Source organism: Nelumbo lutea, chromosome 1, assembly GCF_056320005.1.
Source record: "Nelumbo lutea isolate HS-2025 chromosome 1, American lotus-T2T, whole genome shotgun sequence".
Taxonomy (NCBI): domain Eukaryota; kingdom Viridiplantae; phylum Streptophyta; class Magnoliopsida; order Proteales; family Nelumbonaceae; genus Nelumbo; species Nelumbo lutea.
The window spans coordinates 88211134-88223845 of NC_142684.1; the positions used below are offsets into that span (position 1 = coordinate 88211134).

A 12712-nucleotide genomic window follows, 5' to 3' on the forward strand; every position below is an offset into this window, starting at 1 on the left:
TAAGAGGTAGCAAGTGCAGATCTAGATGGCTTTGTGATAGAAGTTTATGTTGTTATTATGTGGTTCATCTAGAAATCCATAAATGGTTTTGTGTTTGAGGATTCCATGCCTAATCCACATGTTTCTTTAATTCATGTGCACAAGTGGATGTTGGAAGTGAAGAGAGTTTCCCCTCCAAAATCAATCGTTTGTTCTAGAATTAATCAACTGAAGGGTTTTCATTTTTTAATAATTGTTTTAAAGTACTGACTGATGGTAGTTTTTGCCCCTCTAGGACTAGTTGTTTTGGTTTTTGGTTAGCAAATGCCTCTAGAGACTTTTTGTTTGCAAAACGTGGTTCTTGTAAATTATTATTATTATTATTTTTTTTTTTGCTGAAGTATCAATAGTCCTAGAGTGTTGTATTGCTGCTAGAAGACTTGGAATTCAGGAACTTTGCATTTTCTATGATTCAATTAACGTGCTTTCCCATAGATATTTTGAATGTGAACCTAAAGTTTGGCATACTCTACATGGTTTTTATGCTTTTTCATATGTTAAGTTTAGTCTTCTTTGTGTTGATCGAATCTCAATTAGTTATGCTCATAAGTTGGCGACCTGAGGAAATTATCTTTCTAAAGAATCTTAGTCATCCCCTCCCCTCTGGATGCTTCCCCTTCTGCCCTCTAAAGTTTTTGGAGTGGTATCTGAAAAGGATGATGATCCCTTAAACCCCCCTTGACTGATTTAGTTTTCTTTTGTGGTAATTTTAGTTTGTTTCTTTTTTTTTTCTTTCTTAGGTTAGTTTGTTTTCTTTGTTGTTTTTGTTCTGTTTTCATGTGTTTCTATGTTCAGTTTTATATGTTATTCTAGATCTGTTTATTACCAAAAAAAAAAAAAGGAATTGGAATTGGGAAGTTTATAAGGCCTCTCTTTAATAAATTTTCTTCCATTGCCACCTCATCGCGACAACATCTCTAGATTTTTTTTTTTTTATTTTGCTCAATTGGGATTTTCCATAGATCATCCCAAGAGCCTAAAATATCTCTAGAGATAAGGAATCAAAGTTTGATCTTTCAGCTAGGTTGAGAGACAATAGTAGGCAGATTTTATCATGAACTTTCGATTTTCATGCAAGGACCACACAAGTACATCCTCCCAATTGTTTCTAACAAGGTCTAATTCTAGAATTCTCTTAGTGAGGAACTCTAGAAATAGGTTATTAGCTTTTTGCCTATCCCCAATACCTTCTTCCATGATCAATCAAACTATAGACTTTTGACTCATTTGAGGGATTAGTGCTTTGACCAAAAGGCTTAAACCCTTGTATTTTTTGGATCCATGAGTCATCCCAAATATCTATGCTATTCCCACATTTACCTTTCAAATGATGTCTTTTGTAAGGATATTTATGCCTCCTAAGATGCCATCCACCCCCAATATTGGGATTTTTTTGGCATAACTTTCAAAAAGTGTCAGTTGGGGAAATATTTATCCTTCAACGTTATGTCTCATAGGCTAGAAGGATCCCTACATGGTCTCCAAACCAATTTTGCCAAAAGAGCCAAGTTAAAAGCATATAGGTTCCTAATTCCAATTCTCCCATTTAATTTTTTTTTTTGTAAATTTGATCCCAAACAATATATCTTACCTTTCTTTGACTTTGTTTATCCCCCACCAAAATTTTCTTTGGAGCTTAATAGAAGTGTCATAGGTTTGATTTGGGAGCAAGAAGCATAACATGTAGTAGGTAGGGGTGGTAGTAATTACAGATTTTAAATGCACTTCTCTACCTGTTAGGAAGAGGAGAGACTCCCTCCAACCCTTTAGCTTATTTGCCACCTTATTTGATAAGTAATTGAAGACTTATTTTTTTTTTAATCTACCCATGAAGGGAAAAGTCCCTAGATAAATAGATGGGGAATCCAACCTCTAGACATGCAAGGACTTGGCAACAATTTTCTTTGGCCCATGATGCATTTTGAAGTTGAAAAACTTCAAATCTTGAATTATTCACCTTTTGACCTAAGGCATTCTCAAAGATTGAGATGACATCAAAAAGAGCAATTGGGAATATCTCTCTTGTCATTCATGGGAGATTTTCCGAATATGTGGTGGTGTTCTGTGGGTAGGGATGTGGGAATTGTTTGTGGGTAGTATATTTGGAAAGCTTGTCAAGCCCCTTTTTTGAAGTATCTTTTTCAACATCTCCCACATGTATCTAATCTCATATTTTTCTACCAAAAAAATTCATATTTTCTTTTAGGTTATCTTTCTTTTAAAATACCCTTAGGCAATTTTAGTTGACTAAATCCTTTTTTATTATACAGGTGTTAAGAAAATAAGGAATACTATATCAAGTTTGGGGTTTAGAGAGAGTATACACATATTTGGTAATAGCATGACCCTCATCCTATTTACCTTTATGAGGGGTAAGGGAGAAAGAGAGCACAAAATGATGAAACATGCACAAAAAGACTCTTGAAATTGACTATCAAATTTGATATGTGCCAATGAACTAAAATCAAATGATCCAGTAGGAGAGAGACAATCTTTTCTACATCTCCTTTAAGCTAAATAGGAGTTTAAACCAAATTCACCAACACATTTCAAACCCTCGAGGAAAGGATGGGCTTCAACCAATTCATGAGGGCTATTAGAAATGTTCATAGATGGTGCCATGAATTATCTAGTAGAGTATCTAATTATTATGCATGCTTTGAATCTATATAAGGTTAAGCCATCATCTACATTAATCTTAAGGCAATCTACTCGGGTGGGGACCTACTGGTTCTCGAATGAAGTAATGGAAAGTTCTATAGAACTCCACATGTTGAGCATTGGCTGCCGCTATTTTAAGGAGAGTGAAACTGAAATTGAATTTCGTCATTGTCCCCACTAGGGGTGGATCTAAGCCAAGCCGAGCCGAATAGTATGAGGCTTGAGCTTGGCTCGCCAAAGTAATACAAGGCTCAAGCTCGAGCTTGAGCTTGTTCTCGATTTGAGCTAGAACCTTAACCTCAAGCTTGATTTTTGAGAAAAAAACATTTTATAAAAATAAAAAATTATATATAAAATATTTTTTATTTGATACTTAAAAAATAAAAAAATATAATATTTTTATTATATATGTTATTTTCTCTCTCTCTCTCTCTCTCTCTCTCTCTCTATATATATATATATATATATATATATATATATATATATATATTCAAGCTCAGCTCGCGAGCCTCACGAGCCGAGCTCTATTAGGCTCGAGCTCGGCTCGTTTATTAATCGAGCCAATAAATTAGACTCGAACTCGGCTTGAATCTCGGTTGAAATCGAGCCGAGCTCAAGTAGCTCATAAAGAGCTTGGCTCATGGCCACCCTTAGTCCCCACAACCTTTTTAGTTGTGTTTTGGGAAAATCTTTCCATGAATGAAAATATAAAATATGGAGATGTTCCTGATGCATGAGCAACAATGTTGTAAGGATGGTGTAAGGTCCAACTTTGTATGGGCGAATCCCAATCTCGTTGAAACTCCTTACCTAAGATGTTAGTTTGTATTTGGTTTGATAGGAAATTAGAGAGAAATTCTTTAAAAACTTTTTTCCTCAAAGGAATTGTTCAACAACCTAAAAGCATAAGTTGTTAGGTGAGGTCCCTTAATGGGTTTTTATTCTACAGCACTCCTGCTTTCCTCAATTTTGTTTATCTCTTATTTTCTATCAAACCAAAACAACCTTTTGGTTCTAACACAAATTCAAAATATTAGTGTTGCATATTTCATGAATAAATTTGAATATGGATATACACTTCGGATACAATAAAGAAACTCTTATAAATCCCACAAGTACATTAATATTGCTAAATCTATGGTTGAAGTGACTATGAATAATGCATAAACACTTAGGAAACTTTAATAATTTATATAAAGAGATTCATTACAATAAAACATATAGATGTCATACAATGATTGTACACGAATCATGATACACAAATTACATGTCATTCATTTCAAACAAGTTATACTTTTGCTTTTTTTCTAACATGATAATTGATAGATGAGCAACAAAGGATGGGTAGTAACATTTGAAACCACTAAAATGTAAAAACTCTCAACATTTATTGTATCAAGGAGTCTCTGGTACTGATATAATGTACATGATACAATGCGATACACATTGATACTTTTAATCTATTAAAAATTATTGTCAAACAATGAGTTTAGTAGATCATTGATAAATTCATCTTATAATTATTTCCTCTAATGAAAATAATTTAAATATAAAATTTATTAATATTAAAATACTTTACTATCCAAAACATACCTGATCTCACATCCAAACCACGATTATTTTGGTCCATTTATTTTTATCTTCCACTATGTTTTTTTCTCTATCATATGCACGTGCAACTGAATATAATATAATTGATTTCATCAAGGTTTTTAAAACCAATTCAGACAATGAATCGGTTAGGGGTCCAGTTCCTGGGTCAAATAGTCCAATCGTTTGAATCGAACGATTGGTCAGTTCTGACAAAAAAATTAAAAAAATAAAAACGGTCAAAACCATTGAACGGTTCAACTACCCGGGTCAGCGGTTTATTGACCAAATCAACATTTTTTTAGCAAAAATCCAGTTTTAGGAAAAAATGGAATCAACCACCTGATCGGTTCTTGATTTTTCCAATCTGACCGTCCAATCCTGTTTTGAAAACCATGGAGTTTATCAACATGATACGAATTAATTGGCTTGAGATTTCCCAATCTCATCGAGTTTATCTTCGCTTAATCCATGAAGGAAGATTTACATACACATAATCAAGTTTTAAATCAGCTTGGAAAAAAGTAAACTATAGACTACCATCCTATAAATTAGGGGGTTATAGTACTTTAGTCCCTGCTTGTATAAACGTTTTGATTCCAATACCTTACTCTTGACTCACAAAAGATGTTCATAGGACTGTAATGTGTATGTTTAAAAATTTGCCCTTATATCATTTTTTGTGAAATCATTTTACAGAAAATTAATAAAATATTAAAAAAAAAACAAAAAACAAGGGAAAAGTAAGAAATTATAAAAAATAGAGGAAATACAACAAAAAATGAAGAAGTGGAAAATACAACAAAATACGTAAAAATGAAAAGCTGCAGAAAATACAACAAAGAAAAAAATATAGAAAAATAGGAAAGTACAACAAACACAAAGTATTGTAAAAAGAAAACTAAAAATATAATAAAAAGATGTGAAATGTACGAAAACACACGATGCAGAAATCTGAATTCCAGCACCCCCCCAAACTAGCCCTCTCCCCCTATAAACTACATCCTGCCCATGAATTTAGCATCAATTAGCGGTCAGGATACATTCCCCCTGTACTTTGGGCCTAGTAAATTCTGATATGGGCTGATTGGTACTTCTCCCTAAAAAGATACCATGCTTTAACATGACTGTTTTCGTTATTTTGACATTTTCTTCTTTTCATTTAACTTTAAATGGACATCTTAGTAATTTTTACCTTTACTATGAAATAAAAAAATCCTGGGGCTATTTAATTTATAAGTAAAATACAAAAATCTCCCCTGAAGTTTCTAATAATCATAAAACCTAATTCATAATTTCATTTTAATAAATACCTCCCTTGAAATTTTGAGAAACTCAACAAAAACTTCCCTTTCTTATCTTCCCAAATGGAAAACATTAGACTGGTGCACCGGTTTTTTTTCAAATACCCATTCTACCTTTTTATAGATTATTGTACATAGAAAATTATTGAAATAACCCTATTTTAACTTAACAAAAATGTTTAGAAGATGACTGTTAAAGGAGGTTTTTGTCAAATTAAAACATGATTGTTTTAGAAATTTTATATGTAAAATAATTTATAAAAGGGTAGAATGGGTATTTGGTCTATCAGTTTAAGTTTTTTTGTGTAGGAAGGTGAAAGAAGGAGGTTTTTGTCAAAATTCTCAAAAGTTTAAGTTTAAGGGAGGTAGTTTTTGAAATAAAATTATAAGGGAGGTTTTTATTATTGTCAGAAATTTCAGAGAGGTTTTTGTATTTTATCCTTAAAAGGTGATTGGGTGGACACAAGCATGGTTTTTAAAACCAACCCAGAGACTAAACTGATCAGGGGTCTGGTTACTGGGTCGAATGGTCTGACGGTTCGAATCGAACAGTTGGCCCATTTTGACAAAAAATAAAAAAATTAGAAAAAATAAAAAAAATAAAAAATAATCAAAACCGTTCAAGCGGTTCAAACGGCTAACCACCTGAGTCAGTGGTTTGCTGATCAAAATCAACGGTTTTTGGGAAAAACGGAACCGGTCATTTGACTGGTTTTCGGTTTTTCCGGTCCGGTTTTGGAAACCATGGACGCAAGCGTCCTTCGTAAGTTCGTAGGATGAGGAAAATGTTTCCCTGACTCACAACGGCTCGTGCCTCCAAATTCCGGAGCCCAGATACAAGCCCAGCCCAAATTGAGTTAAAGGCTGTCGATAGATTTTCTTTCCTCTCCTTGATCGGTTCTGATTCTGGTTGGAGGGAGGGTTTCCAAAGCTCTTCAACGGGAGGCGGGAGCTTGAAAACGCAAAGGGTGGTCTTCTTCTCCGCTCTCCGGCGGCCCAAAACAGAAGAAAGAAGTAAAGAAGAAAAGCGGGAAACTGAGGTTAAGTAGTCTGTATCTAAACGTCTTTGCAAATACAGGGGCTTCTTCATGAGCTTCGGTTATGCATATTCGATTTGAAATCGATTCTTATTTTCAATTTTACGCGAGTCAGCTTGATTTCGTACTCGAGAGTGTAGTTCTGGAGGAGTAATGGAAGTCTTTGTTGCAGAAGATAGAGCACACTGGACATGCTAATTTCTTGACTTGGGTTTATTTTTGACGGAATTTCTCAATGGCATTGTTATTTAAGGTAAGATCTATGGTGCTCTCCCTTATTTATTTGCTAGTTTTATGCGTGTTAATCTGCTAACTCGGTTCCAATCGTGCAAAATGCCGTCTTTCTTAACATTATTGTTTTTTTATTTTTTTGAGAAAGGCAAAGTATAGTATATTGAAATAAAACCTGATCAAGGTCCTTTGTACAACGAGAAACTGTACAAGACTGCCCACTATGGACCCCCAGAAAAACCCACCTTCAAAAAGGAAGAAGAAAAAGTATCATTTCTAAATACATTATGAACAGACAACCAACTCTTTAAGAACCCTACTGCGACATTAATCACCACTGCTTCTGAACCTAGTTTCTGCTAAAAAATTCTGCTATTTTTTTTCCAGCCAGATGGTCATTGCAGCCGGGATAGATGACCAACACAGCTTCCCTTTCCTTGACATACCCTGGACCTGCCATCCTTTTAGCAGGTCTTTCACTGACCCCGGAGCACACCAACTCAGATTTAGAGTAGCAAGGAAAAAGTTCCATATTGAAACACTGAAATTGCAGTGCAAGAACAAGTGACTGAATGTCTCCAGCTCTCTGCTACAGAAGACACACAACACATCAGGGGCATTGAAGCCCTTCTTCTCTAGCATGGTCTTTGTCAAACATTTGTCCAGCACAGCTACACAGAGGAAAAATTTTACTTTAGAAGGGGCCAATATTCTCCAAATGGATTTACTGGGGAACACATCCCTTGCTTTTCCTGCAAGTCCCACAAAGAAGGATTTGACAGAGAATTCTCCAGGCCTTGTCCGCTTCCAGCATCTTGTATCTTGGGCTTGCAGATTCAGCTGCTGATTTTGAAGGACTTCGAGCAAATGTGCTACCATCTCCAACTCCCAGTCATTGAAGTCTCTCCTAAAGGCTGGTGACCAAGTCACTGAAAATAGAGCTGGGAAATCATCTTTTAGAGCATTATCCCCACACCAAGGGTCCAACCAAAACCGCAATTTTGTACCATCCCCCACTTTGAATTTTAGGCCTTTAGAAAACTGATCATAAGCTTTGCAGATACCCTTCCACATTGCACGCTCGTAAGACTGGTTAGGATCCAAAGCATCCCACCCATTGCTTCTCAAACCATATATATATATATATTTTTGATCAATAACACTTTCATTAATTCATCAGTAGAAAATTTACAAGTGGAAGACAAACACACTTATCTTCCAAGAGTCACAAAGAACTTCAAGAAAGGAAAGAAGAAAATACAAAGATACAAGGACACTAACATTACAACTTAGCCTAAAACAAGGAATCCCTTTCTGCCCCTTGTTTTGCTAAACCGTCAGCTAGGGAATTAGCTGATCTCTTAATCCAACATGTCTTAACTTCCATCTCCCGCACCAGCTATTTGAATTTCCTCTTCTCATTGTTATACTTCCAAAGATCATTTTGTTATACTTCTCAAACCATATTTTTCCTCAATAACCTTTCTCCACAAACTATCTGGTTCGGCAGAAAATCTCCAGAACCATCTTCCCAACAAAGCAGCATTGAACAATTTAACCTTCCTTGTTCCTAAACCTCCTTCTCTCAAAGGTTTGCACACCTGCTCCCAATTGACAAGGTGGTACTTTTTTGAATCATTCCAGCCAGCCCGAAGGAAGTTCCTCATTTTTCCTCGATTTTGTCAGCCACACTCGAGGGCACTTTTAAAATGGATAAGAACTAGGCAGGTAGGCTATCCAAGATACTTTTGATTAAGGTCACCTTACCTCCTTTTGACAGGTAATGAGCCTTCTTTGAAGCCAGTTTCGAATCTAACCTTTCAAGGACTGGATCCCACAGAGATTTGGAGATGCACTTAGGCCCCAGAGGGAGTCCCAGATATTTGGAAGGAAATCTTCCCACTTTACATCCTAAGTTCCTAACACATCAGCCAGTTCCTGAATATTTGGCTGCATCAATCCTTGTTCTGACCACTTAGGGTTTCCTGTGCAAGTGAAAATATATCATCACTTGTCCTGACCATATGGGGTCTGCTGCATCAGTCCTTGTTCTGCCAATTTCTCATTACTTCAACCCATGGTTTTTTTTTTGGCCTGCTCCTAGCTCCTCTACGAGTCTACCTCTTTCCCTTCAATTTGTAATAGATCACTTCTTCTTATTGGTGCTTGGTACTGTAGATGGTTTTCTCTGCCTGTGGCCAAACCATCTTAGTCTGCCTCTCATTTTTATCACCTATTGGAGCTACTCCCTGGATACTTCCAATAAATTCATGTCTGATCATATCTTTACCAGTTCTTCCACAGATCCACTTTCTTCCACACAATTTTTTTAGACATTTTATTTTTTGGAAATATTCTAGTGTAGTCCATTTGTTGATTTAATAGGTGCTCCTTTGGGGTTTGCGCCTGATATTTAAACATGATATATGGACACCCTGCAGTTTTAAACCATCTCTGGTTGCTTTTCGTTTTGAACTTGGTATTTGGAAACATATGTTTATTCTTCTATGGCTTCAGCCTTCAGGGCCAAAGGTGTCTATGCTAGTAGCTAGCAGAGGTGTTCAGAAACGAGCACTTAGTGTGCAAGTTAAAGGGTTTGGTGGGATGGCCTATTAACTAGCTGGTTTTAGTTGGATCAATGAGGAAGCTTGCTTGGGATTTGGTCCATGACAAAGGAACAAAATTGCAGTTAACACATGGGGGCTTAGAAATTTAATTCTTTGAGGAATTCTTTGCATTTTCAAATTAAATATCTGAAAAGGGGGAAAGAGCAATTCCATGTATGGGAATGAGAGGGAAGTTGTCATGTAAATGTGCACACCAGGGAGTGTATCTCCAACTCAAATGTCTGGGGAGATGCTGAGAAATCAATTCTGGATGTTGGTGGGCTTATCTTATTCTTTGCCCATTCTGTCTCCAATTTTAACAAATCTAGCTAGTATAGAATGTTAGACGCCATATAAAACTAATAGTAATCAGTCATAAGCTTTTTCTTAGGCAAACGAATACACTTGTCATCAATTTTCAGCATTATCAGATGTTGATATGGTTGAACGTAGTTTTATGGTGTAAATGGGAAAAGGAAAACATGATGTTTTCTACTTGTCTGAAAGTGAAAGCATTTTAAGTATCCTCAAATATGGGGGAAGGCAGCCCTCTCAGGTTAATAGAATAAAATTAAATTTTGATGGAAGATTACTAGGAAATCCAGGCGTGTTAGCAATAGGAGGTCTGTTTAGGGATGCTACAGGGAAGTGATGACTTTGTTTTCTGGGCTGATTGGTGTAGGGGGCTCTGCAAGAGCAGAATTATTGGCCTTACATGATAAGCCCAGTAAGGCAGAGAGTCCCAAGCCCAGTAAGAAGGAGGTTCCAGGCGAGTCTCTCTAGGCCCATCAGGCCCAACCGAGAACCCAGAACCTCACGAGCGTCACTCCCCCACTTACCTTTGTGTACATGCATTGCCCACGTATAGAGTAGAGCCAGACATGCTTAGAGTTTGTTATGGATTGTTATGAGTTGTACGACTGTGCATTATAAAGGCCAATCACGTATTGCGTAGAAGGCATGAATGAATTAGCCATTATTCTCTCTCGCTCTCTCCCTCTCTCTCTCTCTCTTAAGCTGCCTATAAAACAACCCAATGTTCTTCTGGTACTCCCTCAATGTTCCAGTCTGCTTACTCGGGAGAGTGACCCATTAAAGTTCTCGTACCCTGAAGGCTCGAACCTCACATGTAGTGCTTTGGTAAGGTCTAGCCAGGTGGTCTGAGGGTGGGTTTTCCGGTATCATTGGTACCACATGATGGCTTCTCCATCCATGTGTATGGCGGCGATGGAGACCCTCTGTTCAGTGGGGGTTTTATGAAATTCAAAATAACGCTCAGCCCAGCAAATCCAGGGGATAGGATCATCACCTGAATACAATGGGAAGTCGATTTTAGCAGCCTTGATGGGGTAGACTCCTCCTCGCCGTATGCCGCTGCTACTCGATCCTTCCGCCTCCAAGGTTCGGGGCCTTGAAGAGATTCTCTCAAACTTGGCCCACCAGAGCTGAGAGGGTCTCCTTTATTTCCCTTAACTCACTGGTGGTCTGGCGGACTTCCCCTTCTATGCTGTTAATGTGTTCCTCTGCTGACGAGGACCTGGTGGTGGGCATCGTAGCTAGGGAGAGAGGGAGAGAGAGAGAGAGAGAGAGAGAGGGCTAATTCATTCATGCCTTTTGTGCAATACGTGGATTGGCCTTTATAATGCATGGCCGTACAACTCATAACAATCCATAACAAACTCTGAGCGTGCTTGGCTCTACTCTATGCTCTCGTGAGGTTCTGGGTTCTCGGTTGGGCCTGATGGGCTTGAAGAGCCTCGCCTGGAACCTCCTTACTGGGCTCGGGACTCTTCGCCTTACTAGGCTTATCATTACATCAAGGATTTAAACTAGCAAAGCAATGTGGTTTTAAAAATATGGAGATTGAGGGTGACCCAAAATTGGTAATCTCTTGGATGAATGACAGCAGTCCAAGTATGTGGATGTTCAGGCATATATTAAGAGAAATCAAGAGCATAGCAAAGGAATTAGAGGCAAATTTCAGATGGGTAAAGAGAATGGCAAATGGGATGGCGACTGTTTGGAAAAACAAGGGGTGTATAGAGATCAACTGCTTTGGGCAGATCTGTAATAGGGGCTGTTAAGCTTGAAAAGTATTTAATTTTTTCCTTTGTATCAGAAACACATTGTAATGTTTTTCAGCATGTTTTAAGGAATTGATTACAGATTACTGATAAAAAAATGGGGAAAGGAAACTTATACAAATTTTGAATTCAAATGTGGGGTTTATTTGCTCATTATGATGCTTCACATGAGGAATTATATATCTGCATGTAACTAACTTTTATCTTATACCCATAGTTGTCAAGGTGTATAGGCAAATTTTTAGACAATTTTTTGGCAAAATTATTTATCATTTTTTTTTTGGGAAAAATTAGATTGCTTGGGTGCCTTGGTGTCCCTTGGGTGATTGATTTTAACAAAGGAAAATGTAAATCCTAGGTTAATTCCCTAATTCTATATACCAACTTGCAAGCATATAAATTGAAAAAAGAAATAACAAGGGACCTTCCTCTTTTATCTCCCCTACCAAAAAAGTCTCAGATATTTTATGTTTGAACAAATGAACAGTAACATCATATAATAAAACATAGGGGAAATATATTGATAGTGATAGATTCAAAATTAAGCCGATAGCGAAGGTGGGTATATGAAAGTATTTGTGCCAGTTTTTCAGGGATGGAATTTTCTACCTATCAGGTCCTCTTCTTGCACTAAGCATGGTTAGAGTTTGTTTTGTGAGTAAAATGCCCTCAAATTTATCCAACCATCAAAAGAAAAGCCCCAACCTGATTAAATATTGCTTTTTCTGCACATTTCAAATACTACATGGTACTTGTAAAACTATTTCTACAAAACCAATGTGTCACACATGATGATTAGTGGCAACCAAGAGCAACATGAACCATCATCCCTAATCTACAATGAACTCTCACATTCTGTATGCGTTGCTCTGCAACTCATAAATCACTGTTACATCTGAACCCTCCAAAAATTAGGTGCTGACTGCTGAGACAGTGGTCAGGATTGGTGATATTCACTTTTTTCTTCCCCGGTGAACCTGTGATCCTCAGGCATCTCATTTAGCATTTGGCAGGTATGGGGCTCGTATTCATGTTTGTAGGAGGTGTTAAATGCATTAACTATGTAATTTATACACCCTTGCATCCTAAAAGAGTTCTCGCATCATGGTTATTTCTCTTCATTAACAGTTTTTTTTTTTTTCTTTTTCCGTCTCTTGTTT

At 37.0% G+C, this 12712-nt stretch overlaps 1 protein-coding gene across 1 annotated transcript in view; it reads left to right on the plus strand.

The window, feature by feature from the left end:
* Positions 1-6357: 6357 nt before the first annotated feature.
* Positions 6358-12712, plus strand: part of CBP20 (CAP-binding protein 20) — a 38666-nt gene continuing 32311 nt past the window's right edge. The window contains exons 1-2 of the mRNA XM_088965850.1: positions 6358-6634; positions 6804-6884. Coding sequence (XP_088821976.1) covers positions 6867-6884 — 18 coding nt within the window. The 5' untranslated portion in view covers positions 6358-6634; positions 6804-6866. The remainder of the gene's footprint in view (positions 6635-6803; positions 6885-12712) is intronic.